This window comes from Chelonoidis abingdonii, chromosome 21, assembly GCF_003597395.2.
Source record: "Chelonoidis abingdonii isolate Lonesome George chromosome 21, CheloAbing_2.0, whole genome shotgun sequence".
In the NCBI taxonomy this organism is placed as follows: domain Eukaryota; kingdom Metazoa; phylum Chordata; order Testudines; family Testudinidae; genus Chelonoidis; species Chelonoidis abingdonii.
In genome coordinates this window covers 7,371,333-7,393,732 of record NC_133789.1, presented here as the reverse complement: position 1 = coordinate 7,393,732, position 22,400 = coordinate 7,371,333, and the positions used below count along the sequence as shown (strand labels likewise).

The following is a 22,400-nucleotide window of genomic DNA, read 5'->3' as shown; positions in this document are numbered from 1 at the left end:
GGGCTAACTTCCAGTCTGGTGTAACTCCATCAGGGCCACCTGGCAGGGGGGGACAAGTGGAGCAATTTGCCCCGGGTCCTGCAGGGCCCCCCACGAGAATATAGTGTTCTATAGTATTGCAACTTTTTCTTATGGAAGGAGCCCCTGAAATTGCTTTGCCCCAGGCCCCCTGAATCCTCTGGGCGGCTCTGAACTCCATGCAACCTCGCTGAAATCAACAGAGCTGCTCCCAGGCAAAATTTGGCCACTTGACAGTCCCTGACTCTAGCTGTTGCTTGTCGTCATTATTAGCATTCCTCTCCAGAGGGTCCAGTGGAGACTGAAACCTCATTATGGTGGGCGCAGTGAGAGACAGTCCAGGCCCGTGTTGTTACATTTCATTAGCCAAAAAGTGGGGAGGGGAAACTGTGGCACAGAGAGGCAAAGCGGCTTGCCCGAGATCACGCTGCAGTTCAGAGGCAGGAACAGAATCCAGGTGGTCCCAGGGCACCAGACCACACTGCCCCTCGCTTCTGTCTGCTCTTCGGAGGAGTCGTCAGTGGTGACAGCTGGGATGTTGGCCTAGCAACCCCCCTCTCCACTCCATCCCTGGGCCGAGAGGTTTTGAGTCGGTATTAAAGATGGGAATTACTTCCACTGGGGGGAAAGTGAGGCTGGCTGAGATGGGCTGGAGCAGTCGCTGTTGGTCTGATTCGGCTTCCTTAAGTGAAACCAGGTAAAGGGAGTAGACGCAACCAGCTTGTGTCTCTTGCTGCCTCTTCCTTGCAACCTGCCTGACGGGGAGGGGAACAGAGCGCGGTGTGATCAGCCCATTCTGGGACCTGGCAAACTCGTACCAGCAAACTTCGTACCAGCGTCAGGCTGTTCAGGGCGTTGGCAATTTAATAGCATGCACCCTCTCTAGTTTCAAACGAGGCACACGTGATGGCGGTTTGATCGGGAAGGGGCAGTGCTATGCCCGTGCATAAACAGTAGGCAAGAGAAAAATGTAGGGTGGGAAGGAAAAAGGCCCAAGGAGGGAGGCCAGGCAGTAGGAGTCGTGTTCTCCCCCTCCAGAGCGGGCCAGTGGATCGGTCTGGCTCCCTTCTCTGGGCAAGGCGCTCTGAATTCCCTTTCAAGCAGCCTTTGGGACCTCATTCGTCATTGTTCCCTGCTGCCTTAGTCTCGGGTGACCGGATGTCCTGATTTTATGAGTGACTCCATCGCCCATCTTTTGTCTGTTCTTTTGCTCTTATATATGGCTCCTATTACCCGCCCACGCCCTGTCCCGATTTTCCACATTTGCATCATGGTCGCCCTAGCTTAGTCTGGTACCCAGCGGCAGCAGCCCCCTGCGCTTGTTCTCCCGTTCCTCGTTGACATTCTTGTAATTGAGGTGTGATAGTGCTGGGAAAGCACATTCCTAGCCCGCTGTCAGGGGACAAGCGCCCGGGACACTGCTGGTGGCTCAAAAAAAGCTATGTTGGGGGAGCCCTCTTTTTTTTTTGACATCTTATGTAGTTCCCACTTGACATAGATAGTGAAGACATCTCACACGGAAACCCTGTTGCCTGGCCATGGTGGCAACCTTCGTGGTTCTCTTGTCTCCCTTAGACCCCTAGGGGAGTTTTGAGCTGCTGACTTCCTGGTGGATACATGGATCGCAGTGCACCAAACTGTTTGCATGTGGAAGGAGGCGGGTGCAGGAGGCCGAAGCGGAGTTGCCGCCAAGTGGAGGCAGGGCAGCAGGACTCTCCTGTGGATTTTGCTCACCGTCAGGCGTGTTCAATCTGAAAAAATGCCACGCCTGTGTTGCCCGGTTGGGGTGATGTCCAAGGCACACATCCTGGCCCATGCTCCAGTCAGGGTCTGTGGCCGTGCGAACTCTTCTAGCATCCGCAGCCTGTAATGCTGATCTGTAGAATAAAGAGCGCGCTGTAAAGCGGTTGAGGAGTTCTTTCCTTGATATGCTTCATAAAGTGCATGTGTTGAATTATCGAGCTGAGGGGTTTGAGCTTAGAGTGCGTTCCCGAGTTTGGTAAAACTATCTATCTATGGCTGTGGCATGGCTTCCCCCCCTTTGTGGTCTCTGCACTGCACTGATGGTGTATGCTAAACAAAACGATATGAACTGAGTGGCTAACGAATCCAGCTGCGGTCAATTCTGAGACTGAGGCTGCTTAGGTTGTCTTGAGGCAGTCACTTCCTCTGTGCCTGCGGTTTCAAAATACACACCACCATCTTTCCTCCATCTGAGGGTGCCCTCTACAAAAGTGTACTGATGAGCTGGAGAGGGTTCAGAGGAAGAGCTCCTGAGAATGGATTACAAGGATTTAGAAAACAGAGTGACAGACTGCACACAGCTCAGTGCTCTTCAGTTATTACCAAGAGAAGCTGAGGGGTTAGCTTGATATACACGGGCCCTACGATCCTACAAAGGAACGGATGTTTAATAATGAGCTCTATCGCTGGCACGTGAAGGAATAACTGAGCCAGTGGCGCGGGAAGCTGGAGCTAGACAAATATTCAGACGCAATAAGGTGCTTGTTTTTAAGTAAGCATCATATCCCCTGGATACAAACTACCAAGGCGGGTGGGCGCTGGGGGTTGGGGGGTGAGGGTGGATTCCCCGTCACTGACAATTGTTAAATCAAGATCAGAGGTTTATTCTAAGACATCAGCTCTAGGGGCGTGGGTGGTGGGTGAACCCTGGGCTCAGAGAGGCTAACCTCAGGCCTGCCTCTTCTGCCCGAGGTCCCGCCCTATGCCGCCCCAGCCCCGGCCTGGCCAAGCATCCCCAGCCCCAGAGCGTGGGGCGAGTGGTGCAGGCCCAGCCCCAGAGCACTGGGTAGCGCCCCCCCCAACCCCAGAGCCCTGGGTGGAGTCCCTGGCTGCAGGCTGGCCCCCATTAACCCCAGCACAGGGGAAGAGCTGGCAGTAACAGAGCGCTGGGAAGCAGGAGGGGGCTGGGGATGCAGCATGGGCAGGGCCATGCAGGGCTGTTTGGGGGGGGCTTATCCTCCCCTGGCCTTTGATGCCTGCCGCCCAGGTCTCAGGGTTATTTGGGGGAAATCCTGGGGCCTGTGTTATCCAGGGGCTCAGACCAGATGATCACAACAGGCCATCTCTTCGCTGGCCCATGATTTCCTATAATTTCCTAGCTCCTGCCTGCAAGCCAGGCCCTGGAGGAAAGATTGTCTACTTGGGGAAACTGAGCAGAGTAGCTACTGTGGAGTAAAGCGTTCCAGGATACCTGTTCCAGAACAGCTCCCCATGCGGCCTCCCCTCTGCAATAAAAGTGACCAGAGCAATTCCTGAGCAGCTGTTGCAGTCAGCTTCCCCCTAGGACAAGCCCCTGGCATGGTGGTCACCAAACTCACCCTTCCTTCAAAAGCCGGTGCCCCTTGGCTCATGGCAGAGCAGCCGCTCAGTCCTCAAAGGCGCTGGGCCGGTCGGAGCCTTTCCTCTGCCTGTGCCCGTAATCAGCTGATGCGCCTCGTGTGGGGTGGCGGGTCCCAGTGGAGACCCGGCTTTGAATTCAGGAGGAGGGAGGGGCCTTGCTTGAAAGGATTCGTGGTGCGAGCCACGGGCCAGCGGGAGCCGAGTGCTGGAGGAGGATAGGGAGGCGGGTTACCAAGCTGCTGGGAGGTGGCACTTGGGAGATATTTGGAGGCATGAAAGCAGCTCTCTCTTCTACTGCTTTGTCCATCACCCATAAGGCTGCTTTGGGGCCTCCAGCCCCAGCACTAACCACAGGGAAAAAGACAGAGGGGCTAACCCAGCTAAAGGCTCTACTGCGGGAGCAGAGACAGCAGGGACAGTAACTCTCGCCCCAGCCCAGATTTGAACCTTTGACTGTTCGCCCAACCCCCCTGCCCCTTGAGCTAAGGGAGCAGCACCATAGCGGTCAGCAGTAGCAGGCTGCTATCCTCCAGCGGACACAGGCACGTGACACACTTTGTCAAGTGAGGCGTGGTGCATGTACCCAGTAAACACTCCCGGCCCTAAAGAGCTTACAGTCTAAAGAGAGCTGGCCCGTGCCTCAGTTTGCCGTGCAGAAAAACGGGGATGTTGCTGCTGATCCCCTGGCAGAGGCACCCAAGGGCTTTGTACAGGCCTTGGCGATCGCAGGGTGCGAGGTGCTGCCTTGCTCCTCATTCACCGTCATGTGATTGCAAGGCAAATCCAGCCCGGGGCTGGTGTATTTCTGATTGGGATCGGCTGGGGGCTAGTCCCATAGTGTCCTATTCCTAGGCTGGGGAAGATAGACGCCCACTTGCTAAATGGCCTTTTCCCCAGTGACCTTGTCCCTCTGCTTTCCTGGTTCAGGACCGTCCAGCCAGCACTAACCCTAACCCTGTGAACAAAGGCAAACACCCCCGGTCTGGTTCAATGGGAGGTCTGCCTGGGGCAGAGGCATCCCCCCCACCGCTCCAAGGGGAGCAGTGGGGGTACCTGGGGAGCCTCCAGTGAGGTGGGGGAATATACCCGCTCCTACACCCCTTTTGGGGACACTCCTTGCTCTCCCCTGCATGCTGGCCCCAATGCCTTGGTGGCTCCCCATGTCGGTACCCCATGTGCCCCCTCGCCAGTCTGCCTCCATGTGGGGGAGGCAGAAAAGGTCTCCCATCTCCAGTCCCTGCCCTGCGCCCCTCACACTTGGCAAGTGGCAGCTTTTACGGCAGGAGAGGGAACCACGGCTGTTTGGAAAGCGTGGGCAAAACCCGGCGGAGAGAAAGCAAACAAATCCATGGCCAAAAGTGAGATGGTGCCGACGGGAACTGTGCCAGGCAGAGATGCTGCCAGCCTCTCCCATGTGAGAGCCACGCACTGCCCTCTGCCCGGTGCTGATGGGAGTGCAGCTGGGGAGACAGTTACCCAACGCCTCCCCATTGGGGCCCACTCCTTGCTCTGTCCCAGCGGAAATTCACACTGAATCGCTGACCCCCGGGGCCTGATTCTGCAGTCATGGGGAGTGTTGGCAGAGTAAAGCTGGCAGGATCAGGCCCAGCGGTATTAGCGCTGTGGTTTATATTTAGGGCAGCTTTCTCTGCCCAGGCAGGACGGTTCTCTGCCTAGCTGTGAGCCAGTCACTTCAGACCAGCGGCTTCCCTGTCTGCAAAACTGGGGGTCACACTGACCTTCTCGCTCCTGGGTGCTGTGGGTCTGAATTCATTGTTTTCAAAGTGCTTTGAGATCTTTGGAGGGAAAGGGCTGGGTAAGATCAAAGGATTTGGGGAGAACATTGCCATTGTCACAGGGAGAGGGGAACTGGAATGCTAGATCTGGGGTCATTGCTCCAAGCGTGGCTGGCCCCAGCTGCTCCAGAGGAAGCTGAAAGAAACCCTGCAGTGGGCAGTTATGGGATAATCTGCCCCTGTGAAAGTTACCTCCTGACCCCCTAATAGTTGGCATGCCCTGAAGCCTGAGGGTTTCTACCTCTCCCCATAATCTTAACTTTTTACATTCTTTCTATTAGAACCCAGGATATTCTTGTTCTCTGCAGAAATGTCAAGCCTCTTTAGAGTCCTGCTCAGCTCTTGGGCCTCAGTGAAACGTTGTGGCCCTGAGTTCCACAGGCTAACTGGGGGGCTGTATAGAAAAAGTATTTCCAGCCTGATCCAGTTCTAAAACCCCTGAGTGACTAACCTTTCCGCCCCACCCGTCAGGAAAATACCAGCCGTGGGTCGCTGTCTCCTCTCGCTAACCTGAGGGAGTTGTACGGTGGGGAAGGGAGAGGAGAATCAGGCCTCTTGTCTCTTTAAATGGATGGACAATAGCAGGCGATCAATCAATGTCCATGTCTTCTATTGCATCATCCATCCTGGCTTCTTTTGTAGCATGATGGGGTTGTGGGGGGAGGGAGAAGGGGGCAGCAGGGGTGGGGGAAAGGGAGGGAGAGAAGTCCTGCGTGATGATCTTGCTATACCACTTGGTCCCTCTGCCACCCACCCCCACACACTGCCCCCAGGTTCCAGCGGCTTGGTCCAGCTCCGAAGCCTGGCTATCTCCAGGGTGCTTCCGTGGGGATCCTATGGGTCCCACGGCTGCAGCTCCATGCGCCGGGCACGTCCGGCTCGACCCCGTGTAAGAGCTCAGGCCGGGCTGGACGATGTGACCCTGACCGGCTGCCCCGTTCCCCTCCGTAACACAAGGTCAGGCAGCTGAGACACCATTTCTGGGTAGACTGCAGCCAGGATCAGGCCCAGATGGCCCCCACTGGCCTTCCCCAGAGCTCTCTCGCATGCCAGACGGATGGGGGGTGCTCTCCGGTGGGTGCTTGGAGACCCCGAGGCCCAGCCGCACGCGCCTCCCCAAAGGTACCCGTGCCAGCCGCTTGGCTTTGGATGTCCAGTGCTCTGACCCTACCTCCCCTCTTCTCTCCACAGACCTGCCCTGCCATGTCGTCCTCCAAACGCCGAGACGCCGACGAGGTTTTCGGTAAGTCCGCTGCACGATCTCCACCCTCTTCCCATCCCCACCCCCGGTCTCTCTGAGCCCCTGCAAGCTCACCCCCGGCATCGCCAGCCAAGGGAGACTTTCCTCGGTGCTGATGGCCTGCAGAGCGGAGCAGGGACGGCACAGACCCGGGCTAGGGGGAATGTGGGGCTTGAGGAGGGAAGGTCTGGTGGGAGGGAGGGAGGTTGGCAGGGGTGTTAGAGCCTGGCAGCTGGGGGCCAGTGAGCCTCGGGCTATGCCAACACGGCACACTAAGAAAGCTGTGGAACTAGAGACAGAGGACGGTGTGGAGACCTGGAGCTGGCGCCAGGGATGGGGGATAAAGCTAGTTTTGGGGAGCCAGGACATAGGGCGTGGGGGTGGAGGGGGGATTTGGGAGCTGGGACCTGGCTCGGGGGAGGAGGCTTATGGCGGGAGCTTAGCTAAGCGACGCAACGAGTCACGCGGACGGAACGCGCGAGTCTGGGAACTGAATCCTAGTGCCTTGCTCCACTGCAACACAAGCCGCGATCTGCTTCTCCCTCCTCACATACTCATCTCTATGGGCTCCCTGGCCCAGAGGGGCCCGCCGGAATCCTCTGGGAGACGGACTGGGACGCCGGCTTATGGCTTATACTGCCCGCTCGACTCATCCTCGGCCTCCAGCCCTAGGCTGGAATACGATCCTGGTGGGGGCTCCTGCCTCTGTTGCCTCTCAGCGGTCAGATTGGGCCCGGCTCTTGGGGAGTGCCCACAAGGGACGGTCGACTGCTGGCTGGGGAAGGGCAGCACCTGCTGAATCAGACGCTGTCTCGCTATTATGCACACGGAGCAGCTCTCACATCCCTTCGTGCTCATCCCGTGGCGCCTGACGCGGAATAGGAATCTGGCCCGGAGCTAACTGGACGGCTGGCCCATCTACCCGCACACGCCCCAGGTCAGGATGAGTGCCTTTCTGGAGTCAGAGGATCGGCAGTGGCTTAGGTTGCGAGCCCCTTACCTGATCACATAGTACACGTGGGGCTCTTGCTCCATCGCTCACTGCCGAGATGCTTAGCATCCCACTCCCTCCACACCCGTGCCCCCCACGGCTGCTGGATCCGTGCAGCGTGTCACCTCATCTCGAGCTAGGAGCCTGCCTCGGAGGCCTGTGCGTTACCACCTCTTAGGGATACCGCCCCCCGCCCACTCTACTAACTCCCTCTTGTTCTCCCATCCGACTCTCCTCATTTCTCCCATTCCCGCCGGTCCTCTGTGGCTCGAGGCCTCGCTGTGGCTGGGTCAACACTACGCCGGACGCAGGCAGCAGGAAGCTTTGTGCTGGCTCCTGCTTTTGCCGTGATTCTCATCCGCTTCTGTGGGGTGCACAGACTCTGCCCGTTCGGAAGTGGCTGCACACGGCCGCCACCTCGCAATCCTTTGGTGGCCTCTAAGCTCTCAGGTGGGTCTGAGGCGGTGTTTGGTGCACAGGAGGAATAAGGAAAGATGCAGGCATACCCGACTTCACGTACTTGTGTGTCTCTTGGGGCTGATGCCTCCACTCAGGAGCGTAGTTTGCACCGTGTGGACGTGTTTGGCATCAGGCACAGTTGTCAAAGCAGTGATCGTTGTCAGCATCGCAAAAGTGCACGGCTAGCTTCTGGACGTCAGGGCAGCTGGTCCAGTGTGGGCATGCTAGTAGCGTGACCCCGTCTTCCATGGGTTGTGCTGTGGTAGCTGACCAGTGCAGACCAAACAACAGTATGGCAGGGCCTTGTGTCTGCATCTCTCCCTCTGCGTGTGCGCTCTGCCTCTCTAGTCGGCTGACACCCATAGAGCGATCCGGGCAGTAGTGCAACGTGCGTGTCTACAGTACACGCGTCTGTGCGCGTGGTATGCAGGTGAGCTGAACCATGCCTACTGGCAAGGCGCACTGCAGTACTCGACTCTCCATGAGGGCTGAGTTGAAGACACTACATGAGCATGTGCAGACGGCCTGATTGCTTGGTGTGTGATTCCTGTCTCGTGCAGAAAGATTGATTACACCACCTAGACCAAAAAAAACATAAATAACCACGCAGCAGTGGTAGAGTGGCGGCAAACGAAGGGTCGTGAATGCCCTCGAGCACAAGTCTCTGATTTCCCCGTTCGGCCTTGCACCCGCCTGGCATGCCCTGTTTTATAATGACGAGCTGTATGGCAGTGGTGTAGCAAAGACAACCGGGAAGGCTGGAGACTGACAGCGCGTGAGTACACCCTCATTAACCGCCGGGGGGGGGGGGGGATGACCGTGTACCGCGTGGACAGGGATGCGGCGACTGCTCAAAGAAGCTGGTTATCTAAGTTCAGTCCCCGCCAGACTGTTGTCTAACCCAGGGGGTCTCAAACTTCATGACACCGCGAGCCCCTTCTGACAACAAAAATTACTACACGGCTCCAGGAGGGGGGACTGAAGCCTGAGCCCGTCTGAGCCCCACCACACCGGATCGGGGTGCCAAAGCCCAAGGGCCTCGGACACAGCCCCGGGGCCTGTAACCTGAGCACCGCTGCCCAGGGCTCAATCCCTCTGGCTTTGGCCCCGAACCCCAGCAAGTCTAAGCCAACCCTGGCGGCCCCATTCAAATGAGCTCGTGACCCACTTTGGGGTCCTGGTCCCCAGTTTGAGAACCACTGGCTCGAACCCGTTCTCAAACCCCTCCAACAACGGAGATTCTGTGCCTACGTGTAGGCATGAGAGCCCACAAAGACACATGGGTCCGTGCAATGCACATGTACTTGTGCCAACATTGGTGCGCAGCCGTGGTGGCACAGACCCTTGCCCCCCGCACCTGTCCCAAATGGCCACACGCACGTGCCCGCATGCTCGGGTACAAATACCGGGTACACAAAGGCGTCAGGAGTTGCCTGTTTCTCGTTCCGCTTTTCCTCTTTACCCAGAGGCTTCCGCTGGAAGCGTCTAGCTCTGGGGAGGCTGGCTTAGACGGTCGGCGGGTGAATGCTGCAGAGTGTGAGCTGGGGGCATGCAGAAGATTGCCTTAGTTCCTGGAAGTAAATACGGGGCTGCAGTAACTGACATGATGGGGAAATGGAGCATGACCCAGAGGAGACCCCAGAGCACAGGAGTCGGTGGTTGCTGTGGGGGGTGTTATGTATTGTGATGTGTGGCGAGCACTGTCCCTGTGAGCTGGGTGGCTATTGGTGGCATCTGCCTATAATTCAAGTTGTCCGAAACGCTCCATTAGAAGGCCCTGTTTTCAGTGGCTCAGAACTTTGCCAGACTTGATCTGTTTGGGCTGAAAATTTCCCCGGCCTCAAATTGAATTTGGAGAAGGTAAGGTGGGTTGGGGGGGAGGGGGTTTCAGCAAAACTCATTCCGCCATTTCTGAGACCGAGGTGAGGAGCCCAGGTTAACAAGCGTTCTCGGGTCCATTTCTTTGCACCTCTCTAGTGCGCCCAGGCTTTGGCACAGGGAGTTGAAATTGGACAGGGGTACAGTTTCAAGGTGTCAGCCAAGCCCCAGCCCTACTGGGCTCAGGGCGGTATGGACACCTCCTAAGAGCCCTCTCTGCCCTCAGAGAGCTGGCAATCTAACCAGATAAGACAGCCAAAGGCTGGGACAGGCACAGAATTGGAGTGACTTGACCAAGGCCACACAGCAGTTCAGTGGCAAAGCCAGGAATCAAATCAGGTGCGCCACACCCTACCCACTAGGTCGTACTGCCCCTTGTGTTTTTTTAGCCAAGGCCCCTTCTTTAGGTGCCCAATGGGAGTGGAGCTCCTTGCCCCACATGCCCAGGCTGAGCTCTTGAAAATCAGGCCATAGGCTCTTTCAAAAACTTCCTTTGTGCCGTCTAATAGTGTCAGAATCCAGCCTCCCCTGCCAAAGAAGGGGTGCACACCCCCCGCCCATGGGGCTGGTCATTCAGTTGCTCTCCCTTGGGTGAGATGGTATTTGGGGGCAGTTCTTTGGCCCGGGCAATACAGGACATCAGACTGGAGGATCCTATTAGTCTCTTCTCGCCTGGGGGAGTTTGAAATGGGCAGAATGGCTCATTTCCTCCCCAAACCCAATGAGATTTTCTGGTTTTCACAACATTCATGATCCATTTCACATTTCCTGGGAAATCAAGGATGGCGTGGAAACACACCCCAGCCTTCTGCCTTGGGAGCCGAAGTGGAGCTCTGCGTGCAAGGGGAAATGGCCATACGGCGGCGAGGGGCGCACACGACAGTCGCCCCGAGCCGGCTGCTGGCTCAGCCGGCCCTGGCACTCAGCCTGCTGCCTGCTAGGTATTTTCCATCTCCGGCCTTTAAAGCTTGCTAGCATTAGCACGGTGGGGGCTGGGCATGGCCGGCAGCCTCCCTGGCTTCGGGGAAATGTTCTTTGCTGCTAATGTGACACGTGGAAAGTGCATCCAGATGCTGTTGGGTTGCCATCTCTCATGACGGGGAAGAGGCAGCGCTTGGCTGCGTGCGCCCTGTGAAGGGGTGTCTGTGCAGAGGCTGCTGGACACAGGTAGGCCCTGGGATTCTCTCCAGCGAAGCAGGGGTCATCACCAACCACAAGGCTGTCGCACCACTGACCACTGATCTTCAACTCGCCCCTTCTAGGGCCTCCAGAAGCCAGGCCATGGGTCCCTGACTGCATTCAGCTTCGGGGACAGGTGTCCTTTGAAGCATGCACTCTTGGCAGCTGCGGGAGGCGGGATGCTGGCCGTGATGATCTGATCCGCTCCAGCAAAGGGGACGAGGGGGAGGCTGGGGCCTGGCACTGCTGTGGGAATGGGGATCCCCCTGCCCCTTTCTGTCTGGTGTGCAAAGAGGCGTTAATTTCTGCCTCGCTCCCAGGCCCCAGAGGAGATGCCTGGTGTGACGTTATTGATATAATCTGGGACCATATAGAACATGGTTGCAACCAAGGTTCTGTAGTGGCACCAAATCTTATGTAAAAGGGGTCATATAAGGTGTCTAAGATCAGTTTATGGGTTGCTGGTTATGATTATGCTGTCCGTATGTATGTGTCATTTTGTAGTTGAAGTTATGAGTATTGGCTCTGTACTGTCTGTATTTCAAATTTGTGTTGTGCTTCTGGGAGACATCCCAAACAAGTTGGTGTTAGCTCTGCCTAGCCTGCTTGATGGCCCATTAAGGACCATCAGCTACACAACTGACCCATTGAGAGAGGACAGATACGCCTTGTAACTCAGCAAAGTATGCAGGGACTTGCCCCTGTGACTCCAGACTCCATTTTGCTGTAGTTTTTCACAATAAGGACAAAGAGGTTCTTACACCTGGAAAAAACCTATATAAGGCTGATGCCTCATCTCCATCTTATCTTCAAGCCTGCTTCTTACCTCTGGAGGGACTTGGCTACAANAATGTCTATCAGGGATGGTCTAGACAGTATATGGTCCTGCCATGAGGACAGGGGACTGGACTCGATGACCTCTCGAGGTCCCTTCCAGTCCTAGGGTCTATGAATCTATGAATCTATGACAATCAGATTTGAGAGGGAGCTGGGGCGGAGGGGCTGAAATGGATGTTGCTGTGTGTCTCTTCTCTGAACTCTCTCTCTTTCTCCCCCTGTTTCACCCTCTCCCTCCTCTTTGTCCCTGGCTGGGACACTGCCCCACCTTTCCTTTACCTTCCATTCATTCCTTCTCTTTTCCTCTCCTCTCCCCCTGCTCTGTCCCATTCGCTCTCTCCCAACCCCCTGTGCTCCCTGTCCCTCTGTGCGTCCCCCCTCGCCCTGTCCTGCTCTTGCTCTCTCGCTCTCCCACTTCTCCGCCCCCCTTCTCTCTTTCACTCCCAGATTTTAATGATGTGATTCCAGAGACCCAGAGGCTGGACAGCAGTTTGCAGAAGGCCCGAGCCCAGCTGTCGGCCAAGGGCAGGCGGCACCGCCCGTCTCGGTCCCGCTTGAGAGATAGCGTCAGCTCGGCGGAAGGGGAAGAGAGCCTGGAGAGGAAGGTGAGCACGGGCCCAGGCGGGGGGGCGGCTGCGTTGTTCCACACGAGGTGGGCCGGGCATTCACAAGGTGACTGTAGCTCCGGGTCAGAGGCGACCAGCCCCAAGCCCTGCACCCAGAATGGCTGCTCCCTCTCCTCTCTCTTGTGCCACAGGAGCTCAGGATCTGCCACGCTGGATCAGACCATGGGTCCATCAAATCCTCTATCCCGCTGGGTGCAGTAACAGATCAAGCGGTGGGATCTCCTGCCACCTGCTCCCAGCGGGTCTGGCCAGTGACTAATGCTTCAGCCGGGCAGCCCGAGAGCCTATCAGGGCCCCAGACGGACATTGATACAGAGAACAAGTCTCAGCAGAGTGACTGGGAGGGGCTATAAACCTTCCTGCTTCAGGGCAGGAGCTGTGCTCTAGCAGATCAGGGTCAGGAGGGAACAGTCCTTAAGGACAGGTTGTTCCAGAACTGCCTGCTGCAGGGTTTCTGCGCCTGGCTGCGGCTGCAGGCAGGTGACTGGGTTTGATCAACCAGTGGCCTGATCCAATGGGGGATGAGAGGGGATACTGGAGGAGCTGGGCTAATGATCTGATGCAGTGGGGCAGGAACAGGGGATCCCAGCAATGGTCTGGTCCAGTGGGGCAGGAACAGGGGATCCCAGCAATGGTCTGGTCCAGTGGGGCAGGAACAGGGGATCCCAGCAATTGTCTGGTCTAGTGAAGCAGGAGGGGAGATACCAGACTAGCTGCCCAGTGGCCTGTTCTATGTGCACCTGGGTGCTACCCAGGGTTGCCAACTTTCTAATAGCTGAAAACCTAATACCCTTGTCCTGCCCCCGGCCCCACCTCTTTCTTGAGGCCCCACTCCCTCCCTCCCTCCCTCACTCTCCACCCCCACACACACCTGTCTCCGAGGACTCACCTGCTGGGTGCAGAGCCAGGCTGGGAGGAACTGACGCGGAGCCTGCCCAATCGGGCAAATTGAGGGTCAGTCTCCGTAGCAAGGGGCCAGGCAATCGGGGCAGGGTGGAGCAGAAGGCGGGTGGCCAGAATCCTCCCCACTGTTCCCCCTCCAGCATCACCAGCTGAGCAGAGCCGCCCCTCCACGTGGCTCCAGCTGCTGCTCTTCCCGCCCCCCCAGTGGCGAAGTCCGGTTACTGCACCCAACTGGACTTTTAGCCTCTGGTCATCTGGCTGCCAGGTTCCCTTTTTCGACCGGACACCGGGGAACTGCTATGGAAGGCGCCGCTCCCTGATCAGCCCATAGCGAGGGTCCCTGCGGGTCCGGGTTGGAGCTCACCAGTGCGGGGGGGGAGCAGCTGGCCCTGTCCCTGCACCAGCACTGCGGATAAATAGGGGGCTTCACTGTTGTCCCCCATATCAATGCAACAGTTCTCAGGGGTGGGGGTTCCCAGGGGCTTCCCTGTGGCTGACCCCCCTGCGTCCCACCCACAGGTGGCCGATAAATATGGGAGCCCGCGGCACCGTATGAGATCCCCGCTGCACGCCACCCTGCAGGTCTCCTCTCCCCTCTCCGGCTCCTCTCCCTTCCTCCGCGCCACCGAGTTCTCCTTCGACGCCGCCGTGGTCAGGAGGACGCTGGAGGAGGACGAGCAGCCTTCGTCCCCGCTGATCCGCTACCAGCCCCTGACCAACGCTTCCTCCCAAGAGGCCTTGGGATGCACCCCCACCGGCTCGCCCCCCAAGTCCTGCCACAGCTCGGACAGCTCGCCCATCTACACCCGGAGGGACCGCCGGGCAGAGCGGCACAGTGAAGGTAATGGCTGGATGGGGGAGCCACTTTTACACAGGAAAACTTCCGTGGCATTACCTGCCCCACTCCCTACAGCGCCTCCTGCTGGGAGAGGCAGGGACTGGAATGGCTGGGAGCTCCCCCCACAACCAGCGCTCCTGCCCTGCTCCCTACAGCGCCCCCTGCTGGGAGAGGCTGGGGCTGGAATGGCTGGGAGCTCCCCCTACAACCAGTGCTCCTGCCCTGCTCCCTACAGCGTCCCCTGCTGGGAGATGCGGGGACTGGAATGGCTGGGAGCTCCCCCCACAACCAGTGCTCCTGCCCTGCTCCCTACAGCGCCCCCTGCTGGGAGATGCGGGGACTGGAATGGCTGGGAGCTCCCTCAACAACCATTGCACCTGCCCTGCTCCCTACAGCGCCCCCTGCTGGGAGATGTGGGGGTGGGGGGACTGGAATGGCTAGGAGCTCCCCCCACAACCAGTGCTCCTGCCCTGCTCCCTACAGCGCCCCCTGCTGGGAGATGCGGGGACTGGAATGGCTGGGAGCTCCCTCAACAACCATTGCACCTGCCCTGCTCCCTACAGCTCCCCCTGCTGGGAGATGTGGGGGTGGGGGGACTGGAATGGCTAGGAGCTCGCCCCACAACCAGTGCTCCTGCCCTGCTCCCTACAGCGCCCCCTTCTGGGAAAGGCTGGGGCTGCAGTAGCTGGCAGCTCTTCCCACAGCCAGCGCTCCTGCCCCTTTAGCTAACAGCGAGGCCCCTCTGGGTTGGGTCATGGGCTGCAGTGCCCGAGTCCCAGTTGGTACCCAGTGGTTTTGATGGAGGTTTGGGCCTGTCCAGTGCCCCTGGCAGGGCTGGGGGTCGGGTAGCTCATTTTTACCCGGATAAAGACAGAGCCGGGATTTGCCTGTGCTTGGGAAGGGAAAACACCTTCTCGCTGAGCTGGAGAATTCCCCACGGCCCAGGTCTCTCAGGCTTTCCCTTAAACCAGCCAGCTCCCTTGGCAGGACCCTGCTGGGGCCCCATTGCCAACCTCCGAGGGATCCCCGGGGCCTATCCCCACCAGCCCAGGGGATGTTCTCCCAGCACCTTTGATCTCTCCTGGCATGTTTCTCTGCCCTAGATGACACAAGCCCATCAGAGCCAGCCAGCCCCACCATCGGGCTTGACAAGAAGACCCGGAGGAAGTTCCTGGATTTGGGGTGAGTCCCACGAAACTCTGGATGGGAAGCCCCTGCCGTCTGTCCACACCAACAGCTCCAAGTGCACTGGTGTGGCCACATTTGTGGCACTTGCAGCGGCACTGGGAGCGGTGCATTATGGGCAGCTATCCCAGCATGCAAGTGACTGCAATGTGCTTTTCAAATGTGTGGGTGGAGTGTGACGGGGAGTGTGTTGTGCGTATGTGGGGGGAGAGAGAGTGGGTTGGGGGGCTGAGAGCACGTCCGCATGCTGTCTTACAAGTTCAGATAGCAGCAGACCTCCCCCTCCGTCCCCCCGCACCAATCCACAGTAATGGTTGCTTTGTCTTGGAGCAGATAAGCAGCTGGCTGTCAGAAACGGAGCTTTGAAAGGGCATAGCCGCATTCCTGCAGCAAAGTGGCCACTTAAGGGGATTGTGGGACGTTTCCAAAGACCGATCAGAGGGCAGTAATGCAACACCTCGTTCACACTGGCACCGTGGCGCTCCAACAGGGGCGCAGCAAACGTTATTCCTCTTGCGGAGGTGGAGAACCAGCAGCGGCTGTAGCTGCAGAGTCAGGGCACTCTACGTGCCTTGCCAGTGTGGATGGGGAGTGAGGTAGGGCACCCAGGGCTGCTTTAATGTGCTGTAACTCGCAAGTGTAGCCAAACCCTCAGAAAACTTAAGACATCCAACAGATGCCCGGTGCCCATCTCTTCCCAGCCCACAGGTGCCCCCACCCCCCAGCACACCACTAACGAGCCTCCTCTCTCTGCCGCAGGGTGACCCTGAGACGAGCCTCTTCCAGCAAAAGCAGGAAAGAGAAGGGGAGCAACCGGTTGTCCATGGGCAGCAGGTGAGGAGCTGCCAGCCTCCACCGAACCCTGAGCTTCTCACAAGCCACTGCCAAAAACATCTCCCTGAACCCCACAATCGCATCCATCCCCTCCTGCCCTGCCTTTCTCAGTGTGTCCCGTTCACCATCTTGGCTTTTCTAGTGCCAGGGGGCACTCGGACCTCCCCAGCTCCTGAGGAACACACCCACCCCGCTGCCCTGGCAATCAAGGCGCTCCGCCTGGTCTCCAAAGACCTGGGTGACTTGTCAAGGGCCCTGGAGCAGCTGAGACCCAGAGAGAGAGAGACAGGGAGGTGCGGATGGGAGAATGTGTTCACTTGCAGTGATGGAGCTGGGGTGCACAGAGCCGCAAGGAGATGAAGAGGGAGTTTGATACACTCAAGAGATGAGAACCTGGCAGAGAGGGGAGATGAAGGCATCAGGGAGCAGAGGACTTGGGGGATGGTCTGGGTGCCCTGGATAGATCCAGACCCGGGCTGGGCTCAGTGGGATGGAGTCTGGTCACATCTGGCAGCTCGGATGCTCCGGGGAGCCCGGCCCCCCTGGTGGGCCCCCGGGAGCCGGGGTAGCGAGGATGCTAACCTGCCTGCTGGCTCTTTCCCCAGGGAGCTGGCGGAGGGCTCCAGCCGCTCGTCTGTGTCCCCGTTCATGCCCTTCTCCTGGTTCACGGACAGTGGGAAGGGCTCGGCCTCTTCTGGCAGCACCATCTCCCCGACCCGCTCGCCCAAGAGGGAGGGCTTAAGCCCCAAAAAATCTGCCTCCCAGGTCAGTACCCATCCCCACCTCACCCTATAGGGCTGGGGGGAGGGGGACTGGGGGTGCTGCCCTGGGGGTGGGGCCAAAGTCCTGCCATGACCCTTTGCAGGGCAGGCCCCTCTTTCACACCTTGGGTTACCACCAGGCTGGTATTTGATCATTTCGGCCGCTTTTTTATGGCTTTGCCAGTGGCCGGAATAATGCTTGACTCTGCTGGGTTTTTGTACATGGGTGTAAAGATTTGCATTATTCTCACCAGACACTGGGCTCGCTGAGGTTCAAAGTTTCTGGGGCCAGCTAAAGATGCTGCAGGGTTTCTCCCTAGAGACTGTCTGTGGCTCTTGGAGGGAGGGGGGGAGTTTCCATCGTGGGGGAGGGTGCTGGGTTTTTTGCAGTTTTTTGCACCTACTGATGCCTTGGCCTTTCCCCGCGGGCAGGACTCCACGCTGAGCGATGACTCCACCCCACCCAGCAGCAGCCCCAAGACGCTGAGCAGCGGCGCCAGCGAGACAAAATGCTCCTACCCCTACCACACTCTGTCCCAGTCCTCCGACGAGGTGAGCCCGCGGGGGCGGCCGAGGGGGGCAGCGTGGGGGAGTCGGTTGGCCAAATCCGACAGCAAGGAGGCAAAGGGGCTTTGGCCACTCCATTCTTGGGGCCCCAGGGCTGGGAGTGACTCTGTCCTTGGGCCCCATGGAGTTGCAGATCCTTTGCCAGGGTTGGGGGTGTCTCAGAGCTGCTGGGTGTTGAAAGGGAAACTGGCAGTGACATTAAAAGTGCAGTTACCTGTGGGAACTGGCCCCCGAGGGGTGGGAAGAGCAGCTGGAGCCTGGAGGGGGGGCTCGGCTAGCAGCTGCTGCTCTTCCTGGCCCCCAGTCTGACAGAACTTGGAGGGACTGGTGCCATCTGGAGGGGTGCAACCTGTCTGCCCCCTACCCCAGGTGTGCCTCAATTTCCCCAGCCCAGCCTCTTGTTCTGGGGAACCCCCCCAGCTATGCCTCGATTTCCCCAGCCCAGTACCTCGCTCTGAGGTCCCCCCCAGCCCCTCACTCTGGGGAACCCCCTGCCATGACTGGGTGTGCCCTGATTGGGCAGGGTCCGTGTCAGTTTCTCCCAGCCCAGCTCTGCAGGCCACAGGTGAGTCCCGGGAGATGTGGGAGTGAGCAGCAGGGGCAGACAGTGAGCAATGGGGGGGGAATAGGTGGGGCAGGAGGAGGGGCCTCAGAAGAAGGGGCGGGGCAGAGGTGGTCCATTTTCAGGGATTAGAAAGTTGGCCAGGATTCACCTGTGGCCTGCAGAGCCGGGCTGGGAGGAACTTCTGAAAGATCCCTGCTGGGGCGCTCTGACTGGGGGCGGGGGAGCCCACTGGTGCTCACCCCTCCCCGCCTTTTCTGCCCCCTGCAGTTCCTGGACGAGCCCCTCAGTGCCGCCACCAGCTGGAGCAGCCAGCAAGTGGGCCAGTGGCTGGAGAGCCTGAACCTGGAGCAGTACGTGGACGAGTTCGTGGCCCGCGAGGTGGATGGCCAGCAGTTGCTGCACCTGGATGGAGCCAAGCTGAAGGTAGGGGTGGGGGTAGGACTGCCCTGCGGCTCCTGGGGCCTGCGGCAGCTGCGAGCTGGGCTCCGGGGTCGGCCCTTGCAGACATCCCTCCTCCAGGGAGGTTTGGGGAGGCATTGCCTTCCCCCAGCAAGATGGACCAGTACCTTTGCTGTACTGGGGGATGGATTGATTCAGAGGCACCTGGCCTGATGCACTGGGGGGGGAGGGAAGATGCTGGGCATCTCACCAGGCTACTCGATGCAGGGGCTGGGGGCAGAGTTAATCCATTCCTCCTTCATTAGCGTCTCATTCAGGAGCCCCTCAGCGCCCTCCCCTGGAGCCCAGCTCCTTCCAGGTGGGTGGGGGTGGGAAGGGCTGTGGTTGTAATCATGAGGCATCCCCCGATGCACACCCGCCCCGTTGCCTCCTCCAGGCCCTCGGCATCAGCAGCTCCACCGACCGGGCCCTGCTGAAGCGGAAGCTGAAGGACCTGAGTGTGGCGGTGGAGAAGGAACGGAAAGCCCAGGAGAAGGTGGAGAAGCAGAGGGAAAAGCAGAAGAAGAAAGAGCAGGAGCAGCAGCGGAGGAGTTAGGGAGGGCGAGTTGGCACACGGCTCCCAGCGCGGGGAGGGACAGGAGACCTCCTCTGCCCAGGCGAGGGGGAATCAGGGGCACACCGACCAGAAGAGACACCGGACCCCACAGGGGATCAGCCCAGGTGTCAGTCTTTGGCTTGGGGTGGTGCTGCCACGGAGCCCGGACTTTCCAGCTGCCTCCTGGATCCCTGCTGGCCCCAGGAGACAAGCAAATCCCTCCCCAACTCTGCCCATCCACTCCACCATGCACAGGGCTCCTGGCACTGCTGAACTCCGCCCTACAGCTGGCTAGTGGCTGGCACCCGCCCATGGGCTGCAGCTGGCACGGCTTCCCCCTCCGGGTTTCCCTGCTGACCTCCATCTGCTCCCGATCGGTTCCTGTCACCAAGGCCTTCCTGCTCCATGCTGATTGGCTGTCCTACCTCACCGGCCCCGTTCCCCTTAGTCCATGGGCACCACTGCTGCTCCCCACTCCCTCCCAAAAACGATGGCTCAGCCCCGACGGGCCCGCAGGATGAAGATAGTGCATGGTGTTACCCCTCCCCCACCCACGAGCGATCCCGGGTTGTGCTCAGGGTCCCCAGGGGCCAGGATCAACATTGCTCGGACTAGCACAGCCTGGCCAATTTATTCCGAGAGCGCAGACACCGACCCAGGGAGAAACCACGAAGGAAATAAAACCGATTGCAACCAGCCCCTCCGGGGTCTGTTCTATGCCACACACCCACCTCTGCATTCCCCATGCTGGGGGCCGGGAATGGGGTGGGGTAAAGCCTGGAGGGGTGACCTGCCCTAGGAAGCAAATTAGGCCCTTCTCTAGGGCGGCCGAAGAGGGGCAGGAGCATCCACCGCCCCTAGGGGGTGCTGCTCCCTGCTTCTGCTCTGCTCGTGGGAACGCTGGGGTCCACTCGGAGTGCTAGGAGTGGTGAAGAACTAGCGGGAGCCAGGCTTATAAAGCCCGGATGGCTGAGAGAGGATTTTTTGTCAGCCTCTTTGAATGACTCTTATTTCTGTCTTAGCCTCTATGAACTCCAATGCCTACCGCACCTTGTGGAGAAAGGACTTCTTTGTTAAGGCACAGCACCTCCCAGCCCCTGCAGCTAAGGTAGCAGAGCTCCCGGTATAGGGTGTCAACCCCTAACCTCTGATGCATGAGCTACCAGAATCCAGCCCCAATGCGCTGGCTGGCGAAGGGTAAGCCAGGAGGGGCGCAGAGACCGGGGCGTGTGAGCCAGCAGTGCGCAGCAGGCCAGGCGGGCTCGGGGCACCAGCAGCCTGACCCTTGTCACGTTTCCTGTCACTCTCAGCACCCAGGGGAATTTGAAGGCGGGGAACAAGGCAGTGTGGGGGCTGTTGACGGGCTGTGCCACCCAAGCTGAGGGGCAGCAATGGGCAACGGTGCCTGTTCAGCCAGTGGGCGCCAGAGGCTGGGCTGAGCCAAGACGGAGAGATGCCAGAGGGGAGCATGCAGGCCCTTGCCATGGAGAACAAGCAGCAGCTGGTGCGTGTGCTGGTGAACAGGTAGCCAGGGATGGAGGGGCTGCTCAGGGGGTGGGCATGAGACAGTTGCCCTGTGCCTGCCAGCTTTTTGGCGGCAGCAAGCACTGGAGCTGGGGGGAAGCAGTGTGCGCAGGAGCGGCGGCAGAGCCAAGGCGGAGGCGCTCTAGGGCAGAGGATACCCACTAATTTTCCCCCATGGGTGCTTCACCCCCAGAGCACCCCTGGAGTTGGCACCTGTGGCCTCGCCCCTGCACAGCAGCCGCCTCTCTGTGCTGCTGGCTGGGCGCAGGGTCCTGCTGTGTCCCCCCACCCCGGGGCTCGAGGGGAATCAGGGATTTCAGCAGCATCAGTTATCCTGGAGCAGGTAGGTAAGGGGGAAACCGGGCCAGGCGGCATCAGCCCTGCAGTGGCCTGGCTGCATCCCGACGGGAAACTCAATTGCTCGGGCCAACCACGCTGCGATCGGATCCTCAAGGGCCGGTGACTTGAGGGAGGCCGGTCCCTCGACCTGCAGTACCCCACACCCACCACGGGAGGGCGGGGTGCACGCAGCAACTGTGAGCGAAAACAGGCACGTTTAAAGCAGCGTGATTCTGCTCTGCCTGGGGGTGGGGTGCAGCCAGGCACCCCCCGCCCCCACCAGTCAGGGCCCTGCTCCCCCCATTGTGCTGGGCGCTGCACACCCACAGCCCAAAGGGGCAGTCAGTGCCCACCTAAATGTTGCTGTGGGGAACGCAGGCAGCAGCAACTACCCCCCCTCCCAACACTGCAGCCTTGTGCCAGGGTACAAGATCCCTGATAAGAACAGGGGGCGGCAGGACGCCTGGGTTCTATTCCTGGTGCTGGGTAGGAATGTGGTCTAGTGGTCAGAGCAAAGGGGGCAGGGATGTTTGTAGACATCAGGACTCCTGGGTTCTTTTTGTGACCCCTGGCCATGCACCCTGTTCAGAGCACGCAGGGCCCTGGCTGGCAACGGGGGCTAATATGTAACGGAGGGGCATGTTCAGCGCCTGAGCAGTGAAAAGCTTTGGGCGAACTGAAGTCTTTGGCTTAAAACAAAGACAGGCCGGGGGAAACTGTGATGCCCGCCTGTGATTTGCAGCAGAGCAGCCTCGAGGAGCCGTAATGGGCCTTCTGCTGTAAACCCTCTGGCAGCATTTGGGGGTGTGTGTGTGTCACATTTATTAAACCCACCACGGTCCTTAAATCGTGGGCAGGGGCCGGGGCAGTGTTCCGAACTGGGGAGCTGTGGTTCTGCTTTCCTGAAACACCAGTTTGTTGTTAGTAGCAACGCGCCCCAGGCTGGAACAGATCCTTTGACGTGACCTCCCCAGGCCCTTGAAACCACCAGGCCCAGTGCCAGGCTCACCCCACTCAGAAGCACAGGGCCCCACTTATTTTAGGAAACTCTGCCTGGAGATCACAGCCGGGCCCACGCCCAGCTTCAGCAAGAAGCAGCCTTTGGCCTAGTGGGCGCTGCTCCAGGCCCACACAGAGGTGAACTGCCAGCTGGTCTTTCCCTTCTTAGGACAGTGACTCAGCTGAGTGTCCTCACCCAGCTGTAACCTCCATCACTAACAGCGGGAGCAGCAAGGGCTGCGGGTCCCACACCAGACTCAGCCGCTGCGTTCTGCCACAGGTACCAGGGGCCACCCCACACAGCCGGGGCTTTAAAGGCGATTTTTATGTCTTTTAGTTAAAATAAGGGCACAGTTAGGTGGAAATGCCCTCCCCCCCAGCACGAGCAGTGGCTGGGGGTGTTTCCCCAGCCACTCACGAGAAGCAGGAGAGCCCCACATCCAACCCCCCTCTAAGGCAGTCAGGCAGGGCTGCGCTACACCCAAGCTGTGGCTCTTTAATGAT

At 59.0% G+C, this 22,400-nt stretch overlaps 1 protein-coding gene across 1 annotated transcript in view; it reads left to right on the top strand.

Annotated features, from left to right (window-relative positions):
* The window catches only part of PPP1R9B (protein phosphatase 1 regulatory subunit 9B), an 80,541-nt gene extending 60,840 nt beyond the window's left edge, over positions 1-19,701 (top strand). Inside the window, exons 13-21 of the mRNA XM_032791283.2 lie at positions 6,369-6,420; positions 12,209-12,366; positions 13,810-14,131; positions 15,232-15,310; positions 16,073-16,147; positions 16,753-16,912; positions 17,341-17,460; positions 18,308-18,463; positions 18,876-19,701. Coding sequence (XP_032647174.1) covers positions 6,369-6,420; positions 12,209-12,366; positions 13,810-14,131; positions 15,232-15,310; positions 16,073-16,147; positions 16,753-16,912; positions 17,341-17,460; positions 18,308-18,463; positions 18,876-19,034 — 1,281 coding nt within the window. The 3' untranslated portion in view covers positions 19,035-19,701. The remainder of the gene's footprint in view (positions 1-6,368; positions 6,421-12,208; positions 12,367-13,809; positions 14,132-15,231; positions 15,311-16,072; positions 16,148-16,752; positions 16,913-17,340; positions 17,461-18,307; positions 18,464-18,875) is intronic.
* Positions 19,702-22,400: the final 2,699 nt, after the last annotated feature.